At 39.9% G+C, this 18,497-nt stretch overlaps 1 protein-coding gene across 2 annotated transcripts in view; it reads left to right on the forward strand.

Moving 5' to 3' along the window:
• Positions 1–1,817: 1,817 nt before the first annotated feature.
• The window catches only part of PTPN11 (protein tyrosine phosphatase non-receptor type 11), a 77,230-nt gene continuing 60,550 nt past the window's right edge, over positions 1,818–18,497 (forward strand). The window contains exon 1 of one of the 2 annotated variants that reach the window (XM_067700644.1): positions 1,818–2,032. In XM_067700644.1, the coding sequence (XP_067556745.1) occupies positions 2,019–2,032 (14 nt within the window). In that variant the 5' untranslated portion in view covers positions 1,818–2,018. The remainder of the gene's footprint in view (positions 2,033–18,497) is intronic. The other variant, XM_067700643.1, reaches the window with a different exon arrangement.

Genomic DNA, 18,497 nt, shown 5'->3' on the forward strand with positions numbered 1-18,497 from the left:
AACCTGTGTGCCACAACTTCTGAAGCCTGCACGCCTAGAGTCCATGCTCTGCAACAAGAGAAGCCACTGCAATGAGAAGCCTGCTCACCAAAACAAAGAGTAGCCCCCACTTGCTGCAGCTAGAGAAAGCCACGTGCAGCAACGAAGACCCAACGCAGCCAAAAATAAATAAATAAATAAATTTATATATAAAAAAAGAAAAGCTATTGAAGTGTTCAATTTAAGGAGCAACTTGTTTTGCATTTTAGATTACTGTGGCTATTATGTGGTGAATGGATTGGAGAAGGCAAGCCTGCAGGCCTAAGATCAGTCAGGATGTTGTTTGGCTCATCTGGGGGGCCAGGCTTCAGGGGAATGGAGAGAAACAGGCCGGACAACTGCTTGTTGAATACCTATTACCTAAATTAAACTGGCATATATTAAATACAATTTTTTAAAGGATTTTTGGGTAACATCAATGCTGAAGCAGTTAGCATACTGTATGAGAATTCTTTGTATAGGAATGAGATGTGGAGCACTGGGAGGAAAAAATGAGGATTTTGGAGCTCTATAGATGTGGGTTTGAATTCTGGTTCTGCCATTTACTAGATCTGTGGCCCTTAATGAGTCACAGGAGCATTCATCAGGTAAAAAAGCTCTACCTTCTCACTCTGGTCTGAGCTACCTCATCTCCATCATCTCCAATATTACAGTATTCTACTATTCTGAACTGGTCTCTGTTTCCAGCCTTGCCCTCTTGATCCAATAACTCAAAGTACCCAAAGTAATACTTTTAAAGCATAGATTACATTCATTTTCTGCTGAAAATCTTTCAGTGGCTCTCCATTTTACTGTTCATTTAAATAGCCTCTACAACCCCATACCATCTCTACCCCTTTCTCACCTCCTTTCTACTATTCTCTTTACATCTCCTATACCCCTCCCATCTCCTACTGTGCTCCAGCCAGAGACTTCTTCATTTTTCTTCAAATACAGGAGGCGGCCTCCTGCCTCAGGGCCTTTGCACCGGCCTCTCTCTGACCTTTAAATGTTCTTCCCCTAAATTATTCCCACTGACTGCTCCTTTACTCAAATGTCATCCTTAGTGAAGCCTTCCATAAGTAACCTATTTAAAATAATATAAAGGGCTATGGAAAAAAGAAGGGAAATGAGGACCGGAGTATTATCTTGTGTGTTTTATTTATCTTGATTACTGTAGCTCCTCCCATGAGAACACCAGGATTTTTGTCCTTTCAGTTCACTGTTGTAACCCCATAGTCAAAAATCAGTGCCTAGCAGATAGAAAACACTCAGATGTGTCCTTCTAATGATATTTAATACAGCTAATAATCACAAAGCACTTATTAAATAGGCCAGGCCTAGTTCTAAACATTTTACGTATTTAATCCTCCCCATAATCCTACGAAGAAAATACAATTACTATTTTCATTTTACAGAAATGAAGGAATGGAGGAAACTGAGGCTCAGAGAAACCAAACAACTTTCCTAAGGTTACACGGCTAGTAAGTGGAGCGACTATTTGTGGAATGAAATGAATGAAATTCGACTTGGCGCAGGGATGGAGATTGACACGGTGGGAGCGGATGCGATCAATTCACGCGAGTGCGTGCAACTTGAGCGCGCAATGCACCGCCTGACGCCAAGATCTAAAAGAGGGTGAGAAGGTGCTTTGGAAACAGCGCGGAGAAAGCTCCAGTGAGCCACCGAACTGCCATCACCAGCCGCCGCTCAGTCCACGGCGGCATGGAAGCAGGAAGTAGCGGCGGGCGTCGCGTGGGGTGACGTCACAGCGGCGCCGGCAGCGAAGGGCGGGGGAGGAGGAGGAGCGAACCGGGCTTGGGGGGCGGCTGCACAGTCTCTGGGATCCCCAGGCCTGGAGGGGGGTCTGCGCGTGGCCGGCTGGCTCTGCCCCCCGTCCGGTCCGGAGCGGGCCTCCCTTGGGCCAGCCTGATGTGACCGGGCCCAGCGGAGCCTGAGCTAGGAGCGGGTCCGTCGCGGAGCCGGAGGGCGGGAGGAACATGACATCGCGGAGGTGAGGAGCCCCGAGGGCCCGGCGCGGGCCTCGGCCCGGCCCCCGCCGCTTTCGTTCAGCCCCGCCCGGGAGGAGGCGGCCCAGCTGGGCTTCGGACTCCCGCCCGGGGTCGCGGGGGCAGGCTCCGTCCCAACCCCCTAGCCCTCCCGGGCCCGGGGGTCCGGCCCCACCGCGCCCCCTCCCCTCGGGTCCCCATTCATTTCCTGCCTCCCCGAGTTCCGGCTCCCGCAGCCCTGGGGATGCCCGTCTGGACGGGGCAGGTAGAACCGCCCGGGGAACCGCGGACGCCAGCGGCCCGGCTCGGCGCCGCATTCCTGACCCATTGCCTCATGAGAATTGCCTCATGGTGATTCCGAAATAACCCCGCTCACTTGGGGAGGCTCCTCGGCCTGGGACGCGGGAGGGGAGAGTAGGGGCCAGTTGCGCGGGGCCAGGCCCCCGACGGTCGAGTCGCTCTGGGTCCCTCTGCCTCTTGCGCGCATTTGGGGGCTTTACTCAGGATCCCTGACCCCTTTATATGCCTCTTTGCATCTCCTTTCCCCCCCACCCCTCACGTGCCAGAAATGGAAAAACTGACTGTATCTGCAGCTATTAGAAGTATTTCCTTCCTCTGCGATCTTCGCTTTGGGAGATGGAAGGGAAGGGAGCTGTATGTCTAGTTATTTAATCCTTCACAACCTTAAAAGTCAGGTAACATTAATTACCCCCGTTTTACGGATGTGGAAACTGAGGCTCAGAAGAAACATGCTAGTAAATGATAGGATTTGAACCTAAGAGTCAGAAGGAAGGTTAGTGAATTAATGAGATCCTTTGAAAGCTCAGGGTAATCATACTACTAATAGCTAACATTTATTTAGCTCTTACTGTATGCCAAACAAGTTTAATCCTTGCTATAACTCTATGAGGTAGGTATTGTTATCCCCGTTCTAAAGATGAGTAAAGTGAGTTTCAGAAGTTAGGCAACCTGGGCTTCCCTGGTGACACAGTGGTTAAGAATCCACCTGCCAATGCAGGTGACACGGATTCGGGGTTCGAGCTCTGGTCGGGGAAGATCCCACATGACCCGGAGCAACTAAGCCCTTGCGCCACAACTACTGAGCTTGTGCTCTAGAGCCCGCGCTGTGCTCTAGAGCCCGCAAGCCACAACTACTGAACCCATGAGCCACAACTACTGAAGCCCGCACGCCTAGAGCCCGTGCTTTGCAACAAGAGAAGCCCACGTACCACAGCAAAGAGTAGTCCCCGGTCCCCGCAACTAGAGAAAGACCATGCGCAGCAACGAAGACCCAATGCAGCCAAAAATAAATAAATAAAATAAATAAATTAAAAAAAAAAAGAAGTTAGGCAACTTGCCTAAGGCCACTCAATCAATAAATGATGGAGCCAGAACCCTCTTGTTAATTACCAGGTTACTATTATTTTATAAGTATTGCCAATAATTTGTAAGCCTTAATTTTGTTGTTAAACAGTAGTGTGATCTACTGTTTTCAGATAATGATCCTGCTATTTTGTATTTCCACTCTTTATATACGATTCATATATAAGACCCATTGTTTAGACTTCATTGTCCTGTTATGGTCACCGTCTTAGACATTTGAGAAACTGTTTCAAGCTGTTGGAGTTATTTGAATGAGAGACTTTTCAAAATATTAGGAATGTCTTCTTAGAAATACCTGCACATTATTCATTCATGGAATGAAAAGAGAGAGAGAAGAAAACTGAAAACTTGGGAAGTGAGTGATTTGGACAGGTCTGTTGGCAAGTGCTTACAGATCTGGGTAATATATAATTGCATTTCAGCAGAACAGTGTATAGCCTCAAATGTTTTAATTCCTTAGGGAGCTTTTAAATAAAACAGTTGTCTGTTTAATCTGTCAAATAGTCATTGAGCCTTTTGTTCCTTGTGTCTGCTCTTCCAGACAAGTAAGGATCTGCTTCTTTTAGGAGACAAAGACTGGGGGCTGGGAGTGGGGTAGGGGCTGGGTAGTAATAGACCCTACATTGTCCAGCTTGTTAGTTTAGAAGCCAGGAAGTGTGGGTATAGCCAAAGCAGCAAGTGGTAAAGATGCCAGTTTGAAACGGAGTAATTCCTCCTCTCCTCCAGCCCTCCCTTACCTATTATGGAAAAGAAACGTGTGCCACCTAAAAAGCGGATTATGAATGTAACACACATAATTGGGGATTATTTATTATTATTTTTCAGATCGTAGGTCTATTTTATTATTTTAACCCAGCTTTATTGAGGTATAAATGACATGCAACAAATTGCATATATTTAAGTGTACAATTTGATAAGTTTTGACACGTGTATACACTCGTGAAACCATCACCACAATCAAGATAATGAACATATCCATCACCCCTTTTGATGGCTCCTCGTGCCCTTTATAATCCCTTCCTTGTTGCCAGGCAAACACTCTTCTGCTTTTTGTTACTATACATTAGTTTGCATTTCCTAGAATTTTATGTAAATGGACTTTTATGTGTGGCTTCTTATGCTCAGCAAAATTATGTTGAAATTCATCCATGTTGTAGTGTGTGTCATATAGTTCCTTACTTTTTATTGATTAGTAATATTCCATTTTATGGAGGTACCACCGTTTATTTATCTATCCACCTATTGATGGATGTTTGGGTTGTTTCAGAATTTGGCTTCACAAATAAAGCTGCTCTGAATGTTCATGTACAAGTGTTTGTATGGATGTAGACTTTCATTCCTCTTTGGTAAATACCTATCAGTGGTATGGTTGGATCACATAGCAGATGTATATTTAACTCTTTCAGCAATTGCCAAACTTTTTCAAAGTGGTTACCATTTACATTACCATTTACATTACCATTTACGTTCCCACTGGCAGTGTATTAGAGTTCGGTTCCTCCACATACTGGTCAACACTTGGAATGGTCAGTTTTTAAATTTTAGCCATCTAAAGGGTGTGTCATTGTATCTCATTGTAGCTTTTTCCCCCATATCAGCACTTTTAAATTTTAATTTTACTTATTTAATATTTTAATGGAGGTATAATTGACATAGAACATTATATTAGTTTCAGGTGTACAGTATAATGATTTGATATTTATTCATTGCAGTTTTAATTTGTATCTTCCCTGGTGACTAATAATGTTGATCATCTTTTCATGTGCTTATTTGCCATCTGTATATCTTCTTTGGTGACACGTCTATTTGATTAAATATTTCCACCCCCCCCCCTTTTTTTTTTTTTTTGTGATACGTGGGCCTCCCACTGTTGTGGCCTCTCCCGTTGCGGAGCATAGGCTCCAGACGCGCAGGCCCAGCGGCCGTGGCTCACGGGCCCAGCCGCTCCGCGGCATGTGGGATCTTCCTGGACCGGGGCATGAACCCATGTCCCCTGCATCGGCAGGCGGACTCTCAACCACTGTGCCACCAGAGAAGCCCTAAATATTTTCCCTTTTAAAATTTACTCGTGAAAAAAAAAATGAAATTTACTTGTTTGTTTTCTTATTGAAATTTGAGAGTTTCTTATTCTGGATACAAGTCTTTGATCAGAATTGCAAATATTTTCTTTTAGTCTGTGGCTTGTCTTTTCATTTTTTAAAATGTCTTAAACGGAGGTTTTTAATTTTGCTGAAGTCCACTTTATCAATTAAAAAAAAAAAGGATCATGCTTGTGGTGTCATTCCTAAGAAATTTTTGCTTGACCCAAAATGTCTCAAATGTTTTCTCTTGTTTTCCACAAGTTTTATAGTTTTAGCTTTATGATCCACTTTGAGTTAACTTTTGTATGTGGTATGAGGTGTGGCTGTATCTTCTCTTTTTTGCATATGGGTATCCAGTTGTTCTAGCACCATTTGTTGAAAAGACTGTCCGTCTTTATTGAACTTGTACCTTTGTTGAAAATCAGTTGTCCATTTATATGTGGGCCTATTTCTAGACTCTCTTCTGTTCTATTGATCTATTTGACTTTCCTTATGCCAATACCACATGATCTTGTAGCTTTATAACAAGTCTTGAAATCAGATAGTGTTAGTCTGCGAACTGTGTTCTTTTTCAAATGATTTTTAACCTCAGAATTAATTCATTCAACAAGTAGTTATTGAACCAGGCAGGATGAAGCAGTAGAATAGGCAAAGATCGTTGTTCTTATGGCTGAAAGAGAAAGTGGACAAACACATGAATAAATGAGACTATTTCAGGTAGTAATAACTGCTGGGAGGGAAAAAAATAAACCAAATGTGGAGAATGTGGTTAGTTTTGATAATGGGTTTAGGAAAAATCTCTGAGGAGGTGATCATATGAGCTGACTCCTGAATGACTAATATTCTGAATTTTGTTTTGTTTAATTATCAAAGTAATTCTTTTTTCATGGGTTTAAGGTTTAGAGTTTGTATGCATTTAATAATTACAATGTCATATATTCAGTATGCTGATACATCTCAACATCACAGGTAAGGAAAGGAAGGTATGAGCAATTATATGATTCTCCCTCCCACCCAGGTAATATAGCAATGCTAGTGCTGAGTTTAGATTTTGAGATTGCTCGGCTGCCCTACTCTGCCTTGTTTAGCTGACAAAACTGGCTGTATTCTTCAGCATCTGGTGCATCTTTTGCATTTGCTTTTGTTCCTCTGGAAGGTAGTGTCTGAGGGCTTAAACTGAGAGGGCCAGGAAATTTAGCTCGTTCTCAGACTCTAGGCTTTTGATTTATCTGATGCAGGTCAGGTACATTTGTCCCAGGCTCTCCTTAGTGGCCCTGTTTGTTTCTATCCTGTAGGAGTAAATAAACTTGCCTTACTGAAAAATAACAGTTCTACGTCTTTCCAGTTGAAACTGGGTTGTCTTTATTAATGTCTTGCCCCGATGTAAGCTCGGGTTTTTGTCCAGAGCTGCTCAAATGCAGGGGCTACTGCTAAGATCACTTACCCTTCTTGAAAGTGTCAGTGTGGCGAATGTTAGAGAGTCACATAAGAGCTGGAAAAGCAGAGCCAACCCTTGTTTGTAATTGTTACTAGCGGGCCTTGGTGTACTTTGTTAGGCAGCTATGGAACAATAGAAGATACTGTGCTTATTCCTCTTTCCCTTTGGGAAACACAGACAGCACTTGCTCTCCAATGCTTACCTTTTTAAGGAAGGGGAAGGCAAATACTGATGTTTGGCAGGTTCTGTGGCAGTTGTAGCCTGCAACCAACGGTTTGAGACCCTCCCCGAAATGGATTCAAACACCCTAAAATGCAGCCCAGTTCATTACTGAGTTTTGGAGGGTTGTGTGCATTTAGCAAGCTTGTATATGCTGTGGTCCTTGGCAGCACTGAAATATGAAAGATACGATTCATGTTCACAAGGAGCATTGAATTTAGAGAGGGAGACAGACTTGTAGGCCAGCATCAAATGAGTTTGATGAACATAGTACCAAACTGAAACTGAAATTTGTCAGTATAGAGTATACTGTTTAGAATACGTACCTACTTGTATACTGATATACACGTTCATGCACACTGTATATATGTCTGTCTATATGCACATACATATACACACACGCAATATGTTTATTTTAAAAATAGTAAGCTATAGATCCAAGTCTGTGTCATTCCATCGACCCACTGTAATGAAACACTGACCCATTCATTCAAGAACTTGGGATTTAACTTATTTATCGTGGGATTACTAAGTGCGGGGGGCACTGTGCTAGGCATTGGGTGTTCCAGGTTTTAAGGAAACAGCAAGTGCGGGAGTGCTGAGGTAGGGAGTTCTTGGACTGCTTGAAGGACAGAAGGGAGCACGTGGAGGAGCTGAGATAGGGGCTGTAGGTGGAGACTAGACCACACAGGGATTTTTAAGGTCTTCACTGTCACGTGGACCATGGAGAGGAGTTTGGGTTGTATTTTAAGAGCAATGCAAAACTGTAGAAGGATGTGATCAGGGGAGTGGCGTGAGCTGATCTATTTAAAAATATCCCTCTAGCTGCTGTGAAGGGAGGATTGTAGGAGGCTGGAGTGGACCCAGGGAGAGCAGACAAGAGAGAGAGAGGCTTTGAACAGGGTAGAAGCCATTTGTGGAAAGACTTTTGGAGGCAGTTTCCATTTATTGTCTTGTCATCAGAGCAGAGATGCTGACCAGTGAAACTATGAAAAGATAATGATTTATAAAGACATAGCAGCTATCCACTACCATTAGAAAGCTAGCTGCCTTAACTTTTTTTCTTGCCTCTGTTACCTAGAATGCTTGTCCCTATCGACTGCCCCTCCCTTGTGACTCATCCTTTTCCCATAGAAAATTAAAATTTAATTGGAAAAGAGGAATATTCTTGTAATCTGCAGAAAGTACCAAACTCTAAACTTTCTCCCCAAGGACAAAGATAATGATTTTTCTGGAGCAGCGGGTAAGAAAGCTATACCCAGTATCACTTTATATTTAGGCAAGAAACTGAAATAAGACTTCAGATCCCTAGTTTAAATTCCCTTCTTAGCATAGCAGCCTTGAGAATAAGTTCCTGAAATTATTGGCCTGCTTGACTGTTTCCCCACATCACTGGGGGAAGGGGACATAGATAAAATATTCAGCATCATTGTATTTTCTTTTTGGTTCATCAGCATTTTTTTTTTTTTAAACTCACTTGACATAAATAAGGTCCTGGCGTCAGTGAGCTAAGCCTTTGCAGAATCTGTATTCACTAATGAGGGATTTAGATTTCTGGTAGGATTTCTGGGCAAATAGTTTGGGTTTGTAAACTCTCTTGGAGGCAGGGATTCTGTCTTTCCTTTCTTCAGGCCCACTCAGCACAGGGCTGATTTGTTTTAGACATTGATTTGAGGCTCTTTTTCATGAGTGTTGGTGTTGTGTGTGTATGTGTTTTCAAGCTCTTTCTGTGAGATGGGTGGTACCGACCTGGACCATGTTATGACCTGAGAGTCTTAATAAATAATAGACAGTGCCAGAGGATGACCGATTAGAAGGGATTGTCAAGCTCTGGCAGGTTTGCAGGGGTTAGAATGTGCAAGAGGAGAACGTTCTTCCCCCGCTTCCCTGTGTGACGTTTTCGCTATGCCATTCCTCTCTCTTTTCTCCTCCCTGGTTTTTCTTCATTCCCCGAAGTTAATTCAGGCAGCAATCATTCACCAAGTGCCCACTGTATACATGAGGAAGACTGGAAATTTATCTGTTTTTTCTCATCCTGTATGGACGCACCTTGTTGACAGACCCAAATGTAGATATACTAATTTGCCCTTTTCCCCTCCTTTTAGATAATACAGATACATTTACATTACCTTTTGGGGAGACTAACCTCTGCTATTTGAATTCACACTAGGTGGGAGATGGCGGCAGGATTTAGAGATGTACAGCCTCAGTACCTAATATTACCAGTGTAATAATCCTTGAGGCCAGCTCTATAATATCATACTAGTCCTATTAACTCCACTATTCTTCCTTACCGTCTCTCACTCAGATCTCAGGGGTTGAATGAACTCTAACTGCTCTGTGTTAGCGATAAGCATGTTGCAAATCACAAAACTGCCAATAATTGCACTACAAATATTAAACATGTAATTGGGAAAGACTTTTTTGGTAAATACAAAGGCTTTTTGAAAAAAATAGCCAAGGAAGGAGAGTTTACAGTATATCAAAACTCAAGTGGGTGGGTTATGGAATAGAACTTTCAATTTCTAATTATATACTGTTTGAGATAATGTAGGGACAGCTCCTGAGCTGTGAAGTTCAGTTTTTGAAAAGGCAGTGTAACATAAATGATTCATATCTCAAAATGGTCTGTGTGAAACTAACTTAATTATGCAAGAGAAGAATCTATCTGCATATCTTCCACCAATAATAATAATGATAACAACAGCGATAACACATGTTTATTAAGCCCATCCTCTGTCTAGCCTTTGTGCTAAATGCTGGTTACTAAGTTTCCCCTGTAAACATCACTCTCCTGTGTTCACTCTTTTGTGTGTGTGTGTGTCTGTATGTTCACTCTTAAAAACATGATAGGTATAATTAGAAGTTGGTTGGAAATGAAATAATAATGGTTTATTTAATAAAGGGCTAAAGAGACCACCTGCCTTATCTCCTCTGCCAATCTACCTGATGGGTGGTGGTTGTAGTTACCTAGCGTCACCTTCAGCAGTGGAAGTCACTTTTATAATGTCCCTCAGCATCAGCAGGATACTCTACATAAGTGTTATTTTTGTAAAATATACAAAGGTGAGAACACATGGTTGTGAATGAAGACCATCTACAGTCAGAGTTCTGCTTTAGAAATTTTTAGAAATAAATAGCAGAGTGTAATGGTTAAAAGTTTGACTTCTAGAGTCTACTTTGCACGCTGGCACATGGCAAACAGTAAATGTAGCTACAATTTTAACCAGTCATAATATATAATGGCCAGTAAATTATTTTTTCCCTTGCTATCAGAGCTAGTTGATAATTGAGGGGAAAAAAAGTGTATGTAATAATATAAGCATGGAGAAGTCTTTTCTATTTTATAATTTATAAAGTTTTATTAAATATAAAATATTATTAGTAGTAAATAATAATTCTGTCTTCTCTTTTTCTCCATACTCTTTCTTGATGTAACTTCTCATCTCTGTCTTATTTACTTTCTTCTCCCAGTCATCCCCCCTTTTTAGTACCCATTGCAGGGTCCTGTTAAAATCTGTGCCTTTATTGTGTTTTATTCTGACATAAAACTAAATTCCTAGTTCCACAGGTGAAACTCCTTGGAGTTTTTTTCTGTGCTAAGCACTTTATGTGTATTAATTTATTTCCATTTCACAACAGTGCTGTGGGTTAAGTTTTTCTAAACATAGCAAGAAACCCAGAAGCCATAAAGGAAAAAGCTGATAAATTTAACCATGCCAAGATGAATTTCTTTGGGGAAAAAAAATAACCACAAGCAAGTAAAAAGGGAAAAAAGCTAAGACAAATATTGTCACATGTATAATAAAGGATCATTTTCTGGTTCTATCAAGAAGAGCCCCTTTAAATCAGTAAGAAACAAAATCCAATAAAAAATGAACAATGACAAGCTGACAACTCACAGAAAATGAAAAAAAAAAGTGGTCTGAAAACATGAAAAAGTGCTAGTCTCACATAGAAATGCAAACTAGAATGGTACCATTTTCCATGACTCGGATAAAAAAGTTTGGTAATATACGTAGTAGTGGCAAAACTGGGAGAAAACAGGCTTTCATGCTTAATTCATGGGAGTCAAAACTGGTACCTTCTTTTGAGTGTGGTTTGGCAAATTTGTCAGAGTAAAAAAAAAAACTCTTGTCAAAGCAGTTTTATTTCTACAATTTTAATTTACAGATATTTATTTACTTGTAAAAGTGTATAAAGATGATTATAAAGGGTGTGATATGCTGCATTATTTGTAATGACAAAAATCTATGAATAATATAAATGTCCTCTAATAGGGATTAAATTATAGACGGTACATTTTTATAATGGAATAGTGTATAGCCATTAAAAAGAATGCTCGGGGACTTCCGGCCCAGGCTGGATGACCGATATTTAAAAATGAAGCAACCTCTGAGCCCGCAGTATTTCATTTAATGAAGACCAATAATGGAGAAAGCTGCTGGGAGAGAGCTGTAGAGGGGAGACAGAATGGTTTTTCCCTTCGTTCACTTCATTAACCTGATAATTGTAGGTTTAAGGACTTTTTTTTTTTAAATACTGCAGTATAACCATCATTATAATTTTAAAATAATTAGAATCTTATTAAAATTAGGAGCAAGGTGTCTGCCTTCCGTATCAATGAAGTAGCTGTCTTTATCTGGTATAGGTATCGGTGTTATATTTGCTTCATGAAAGGAAGTGGTACGTTTTCCTTTCCTTTTGACTCTCTGGAATAATTTATAGAGCACTGGGATGGTCTGGTCTTTGAAAGTTTGATAGAATTCCATTTTGAAACCATCTGGGCCTGGTGCTTTTCTGTGGGGTAGTTTTAAAATTGCTTTCTCTATTTTTATATAGAAATTGGTTTGCCTAAGTTTTCTCTCTAATGGACTCAGTTTTGGCAGTCTTTATTTCCCTAGATAATTATTCACTTCATCTAGATTTTATAATTTATTTGCACAGCAGTCTGCAAAATAGTTTCTTTAAAAATTTTTTTTCTTCTGTTTCAATGCTTATTTCCCCCTTGTCATTTCTTGTTTTGTGTATTTGTGATTTTTTTTTGTACTCCTGAATAAGTTAACTAGTGGTTTGTCTATTTTGTTAATTTTAAAAAGCAGGATTTTTATTAATTAGATCTACTACTTTTTTGTTTTCTTTTTCTTTGATTTTTGCTTATTTATTTATTTATTAGCTGCATTGGGTCTTCGTTGCTATGTGCGGGCTTTCTCTAGTTCTGGCGAGCGGGGGCTGCTCTTCGTTGCGGTGTGCGAGCTTCTCATTGTGGTGGCTTCTCTTGTTGCGGAGCACGGGCCCTAGGCGTGCAGGCTTCAGTAGTTGTGGCTCGCGGGCTCTGGAGTGCAGGCTCAGTAGTTGTGGTGCATGGGCTTAGTTGCTCCGCGGCATGTGGGATCTTCCCGGACCAGGGCTCGAACCCATGTTCCGCGCATTGGCAGGCAGATTCTTAACCACCACACCACCAGGGAAGTCCCCTGCTTTTATCTTTATAAAATAGATTTCCTTCCTTGTGCTATCCTTTGTCCTTTTTCTAGGGTTTTTTTTTTTTTTTGAACTGGGACTTTATTTTTATTCTCTTATATTTTTTATTAATGTTAGTTGTTTGTGTAGTGAATTTTCCACTGATAACTCCATTAGCTGTATCCCATAGATGCTGATATGTAGTGTTTTCATGGCCATTATTTCTTTTTTTTAATAGAATCCATGATAAACTTTATTTATTTATTTATTTATTTATGCCTGCTTTGGGTCTTCATTGCTGTGTGCAGACTTTCTCTAGTTGTGGTGCACGGGCTTAGTTGCTCTGCGGCATGTGGGATCTTCCTGGACTAGGGATCAAACCCCTGTTCCCTGCATTGGCAGGTGGATTCTTAACCACTGTGCCACCAGCGAGGTCCCGCCATTATTTCTTACAAATTGTGTAATTCAGCTTGTATTTCCCCTTTTACCTAATTGTTGTTTAATGGAAGGTTTTAAAATTTCCAGGTAGAAGGGCCTTTCTGTTTTTTGCTTTTGTTAGTGAAGTTCAGGTTTATTGCATTGTGATATTGTTCTGTGTAATACTTCTACTTTATAGGGGTTACTGTTTTCCTTGTGACTGTATATATCTGATCAATTTTTATGGAAATGCTCTAGGCACTTGAGAAAAATGTGTAATTATTATCAGGGTGTGGAGTACAATATATGCACATAAGATCTACCCTATTGTTTATGTTATTTAGATTTTCTATCTCTTTACCTATTTTTTTAGTCTATTTTATCTTGTATTGAGTGTGGTGTATTAAAGTCTCCTATTATTGGTGTGTTTCCATCTGCATTTCCTTGCATCTCCTGTAGTTTTTGCTTCACAAAGATGATTGCTGTGTTTGGTACATAAATATTCATAGGTTTGTTGATTTCTTTTAATAGCAAACTCATCCACATTTATTGTTATGACTGATAGGTTTGGTATCAACTCTATCATAACATTTTTTAAAATAAATTTATTTATTTATTTATTTTTGGCTGCGCTGGGTCTTTGTTGCTGTGCATGGGCTTTTCTCTAGTTGTGGAGAGTGGAGGCTATTTTTTGTTGTGGTGTGCGGGCTTCTCATTGTGGTGGCTTCTCTTGTCGTGGAGCACGGGCTCTAGGCACGCGGGCTTCAGTAGTTGTGGCTTGCAGGCTTACTTGCTCCACGGCATGTGGAATCTTCCCGGACCAGGGCTTGAACCCATATGCCTTGCGTTGGCAGGCGGATTCTTAACCACTGCACCACCAGGGAAGTCCTCTATCTTAATGTTTTATACTTACAGTTGACCCTTGAACAACACAAGTTTGAACTGCACGGGTCCACTTATGCACGGATTTTTTTCAATAAATATGTAGTACAGTATGATACAATCTGCCGTTGGTTAAAACCATGCAGTTGGAAGCAGAACTGTGGATATAGAGGGCTGACTATAAAGTTATATATGAATTTTCAATTGCGCAAGGATCGGTGCCTCTAAAGCCCATGTTGTTCGTGGGTCAACTGTAGTGTTTCCTTGCATTGTTTCTCACAAGATGTGTGTGTGTATGTATGTGTGTGTGTGTGTGTATATATAATATATATATATTATATATATATAATTTTTTTCTAAGATGTATATTTAAAAATTTTTTGTTTAAAACCGTTTTTTGAGGGGGTATTTAGGAAGGTTTGTATTTTTTTAAATCTAGTACTTACACCTTTTTGAATGTCCTTAGTCCTCTGTTTTGTTATTTGACTTTTATTATCAGGCTTATCAGATTTTTTTCATTATCCTTAAACACCCATCTATTGCCTATTGCCTATACAACAATGAGTTTTTTTCTGTTTTCCTTTTCCCATTTTCTAGTTGTAGTAGTTCTACTTTGTCACAGTATATAACTGTTGTACATTAGTTTTCTACTCTCATTCCCATCTTTGTTTTAGTCTTACATGACATTTATAGATTATTAAATGCTCACCATCGGTTATTTTGTCAATGTTGCTTGTTACAACAAGATAGATAGATAAAGTTTATCCTCTAGTAGATTCATCAGGAAAGACTGATAAGTACAGCATTCCCTTACTTGTTGTATGTTGAAACTTGTTTTGTCTGTAGCGCTGATAGTTGAAGGATAACTTAGCTGGATATAAAATTCTTAGTTTACCCTTTTCTTTCATTGAGTTTTTAAAAAATGCTTGTTCATTTATCAACTTGCTTTATATGTTGGCTTTGAAAAGTCAGATGCTAATCTAATTTGTTACAGTAAGTTATTTGTTTTTCGTGGAGGCTTTGAAGATTTTTTTTCCATTTGTCTTTAAAGTGTAATAGTTTCATTAGAACAAGTGCCAGAGCAATTATTCTGGGCTAATTTTCCCAAGTACCTGGTGGTCCCTTCCAATGTATAGATTCACATCTTATTTTATTTGTTTTCTCAATTTAGGTTTAAATATTAGTTCTGTTCCATTGCGTTTCCCCTCTCCCCTTACCGCAATTATATGTATGTTGTTTCTTCTTTGCTTGTCTTTCATATTAACCATTTTCTTTGTGATCTCTTTTATTTCTTTCTTCATCATATTTTATTCTCTTCATTGTTTTCCTCCCTTTCTTTAATGCCACTTATTAGATTTTCATTTGAACTTATTCTCCTTTGGGCGTCTAGTAATTTAGTTTTCATTTCTGAGATGATTTTCTTTTCCTTTTTCTTTGTGAGTTTGATCAACTCCCTCTTCATTTTTTCCTACTTTTTGTCCACTTCTGTTTTTTTTTTTTTTTTTGTGGTACACGGGCCTCTCACTGTTGTGGCTTCTCCCGTTGCGGAGCACAGGCTCCGGATGCGCAGGCCCAGCAGCCATGGCTCACGGGCCCAGCTGCTCCGCGGCACGTGGGATCTTCCCAGACCAGGGCACGAACCCATGTCCCCTGCATTGGCAGGCGGACTCTCAACCACTGTGCCACCAGGGAAGCCCTGTCCATTTCTGTTTTTAACTTTTAAATTTCTTATTCAGAGTGTTTTTTCATATCCCCAAGTCTTGAGTATATTTAATTCAGATTGGAGTGTTGTCTCATAGTTTTCTTCTGCATCATGGGTGTTTGTCTGGGGTAATTTTCAAAAGCTGACTGATGTGTGACTCTTCTTTTTTATAGTAACTTTATATAGACTTATACTTTTTTCCTATTTATTTTGTGGCTCTTAAATATTTTAAAGGTTCCTAATTCAATGGCATTTTCTTCTGTCAGTATAGAAAAGTCCAGGTTTTTTTTTTTTTTAGTGGATTTGTGTATCTATTTGTGTTTGCGGTAGGGGAGAGGTTATTTGTCCTCTGGGTTTTTTGTTTGTTTGTTTGCAGGTAAATAAATTTCCTCCTTCTACTTCCTTTCCTTGTTGTCACCTAATTGCCAAATGGATCCTGTCTCTTTTTTGCCTTTTTCTTCCCCAGAGACCATGCATTTCTAACACTACACCTTAAATCATTCCCCTTTCCTATAAATAGGGCTCTGATCTACAAGAAAACTTTTTCAATATTTTCACACTTAGGGTGGACTTTCTCTTTCTGGAGGTGTTTTTACAGCAATTTTAGGCCTGCCACTAGCTCCCCTGTTCTCTCTGACATGCAGTTTTTCTCAGAATGCCCTTGGCTTGGCACAGAGGGTTGCAGTAAGAAGATGAGAGATCACTACTGAGATTTGGTATGTCTTCTTTTTTTACTTACAGGTAATTTGGAAGTTTGGGCATTCTCTGTCTTCTACTTTTGTTGAGGGCATGGTTAGGTTATTGTGTGGTTTTACTTGTTCTTTTTTAAAAATTCCATATTTAAAAAAAATTCCCGTTAGTTTTTAATTTATTTATTTATTTATTTGTTTATTTATTTATTTATTTATTTATTTATTTATTCTGGCCACACTGTGTGGCATGGGGATTGAACCCACGCCCCCTGCATTGGAAGCGTAGAGTCTTAACCACTGGACTGCCAGGGAAGTCCTCTGTATTGTTTTTGAAGGATATGTGGGAAGATGTGAATTTAGGCAGTCATCATTGTCCTTGGCTACCCTGAAGTCCAGGCACTGTTATAGACACTTTATAAATATTAACTCATTTTATCCTCTCAACACCCTGTGACACAGTGCTGTTGCTATTCCCATTTTATAGATGAGTTAACAGTTTAAATAAGTAGCCTGGGATCACACAGAGCTGGGATCTGAACCAAAGTAGTCTGGTTCCAGAGTCCGTGCTCCTACCCATAAAACTTTGCCACCACATGCCAACGATTCTCAGCTTTTTTACTTCTGGGGTCTCCTCTTTTTTTTTTTTTAAAACCATAAACCCAATATTCTAAAGAGAATTGTTTCGTAACCTGTATTCATCATATAATAATTAGTTTTCCCTTTTTGTTGTAGAAGAAAACATATATGCCACTCAGCTTCAGACTACCACACCAAGTAACATAATTGTTTTATAGCCAAAAGCAAGAGAGATTTGACATTTTAACTAGCTTATACAGGTAGACAAATTGAAGATTAACATAAGATTTTCACTATACTTTTTGAAAAGTTAAAAGTAACTGGAAGCCTTCTGTTATTGCTTTTTGATTCCCTAGGACTGTGGGGACTCAGGTGGGAACCATAGATTAAAGAAGCTGTGGACAAGATTTAAAAAAAAAAAAAGGATAGTTTAGTAATCATACTGTATGCAAAAGTATTGGATGCTGGAATGATAGGTATCTTATAAATTGAGGTTGAGTTTTCCCTGGGTAAAATTCTGCCTCGATCTTCTGACAAGCTCTCAGAGGGAGTAAAGAGCAAACTAATATTTTTTTCCTTTTGATCTGAACCCTGTGATTTTTCTCTAGGATAATCAGAATGATGTTTAGATTTCCCCAAAAATGCTAGTAAAATGCTATAGGAAAAATTAAAAAGAAAATAAATTTCAGTTAATGTAAACAACAGGAATGTTGATAGACTATGTCTAGATTCTTGCCTTTTCTGATTATTTCTTGTCAGAACAATCTTATAGTTATTGTCATGATTGTCAGTAATATCTAACTATTAGTGCTTAATATGTACCAGACACTCAGATGATTAAGCATCTCATATTTAACATGTACCAGGGCTTCCTTCCCTGGTGGCGCAGTAGTTAAGAATCTGCCTGCCAATGCAGGAGACATGGGTTTGAGCCCTGGTGCAGGAAGATGCCACATGCCGCGGAGCTACTAACCCCGTGCGCCACAACTACTGAGCCTGCACACCTAGAGCCCGTGCTCCGCAGCAAGAGAAGCCACTGCAATGAGAAGTCCACGCACCACAACAAAGAGCAGCCCCCACTCGCCGCAGCTAGAGAAAGCCTGCGCGTACCAACGCAGCCAAAAATAAATAAAAAATTTAAAAAAAAAAAGATTTAACACGTACCAAATCTAACACTTGATTTTTCCTCTCCCCACCCTTTTTCCACATCTCGTACGTGGTACCGCCAACCTTCCACTTGCCCTGACATGATACCTAGGAGTTGTTCTTACTCCTTTCTTTCTTTCCCATCTCATATGTAATAGATTAGGAAATCCTGTTGGCTACCCTTAAAATACTCCCAGTTGGACCGTTTATCACTACTCCTTCCACCACTTTGGTCCTTGGTACCACCATCTCTTGCCTGGATTATCACAATAGCTTATTTAACTGATCTATGTGCTTCTACCCTTGCACGATAGCTTGAAGATGTTTTAAAAATATAAGTCAGATCACGTTGCTCCTCTGCCTAAAACCCTCTAGTCCTTTCCCATTTCACAAAAAATAAAAGCTGAAGTTTTTACAGTGTCCTCCGAGGCCCTGCATCATCAGGCTTTTCATTACCTCTCTGGCCTCATCTAC

Source organism: Pseudorca crassidens, chromosome 12, assembly GCF_039906515.1.
Source record: "Pseudorca crassidens isolate mPseCra1 chromosome 12, mPseCra1.hap1, whole genome shotgun sequence".
NCBI classification, from domain to species: Eukaryota; Metazoa; Chordata; class Mammalia; order Artiodactyla; family Delphinidae; genus Pseudorca; species Pseudorca crassidens.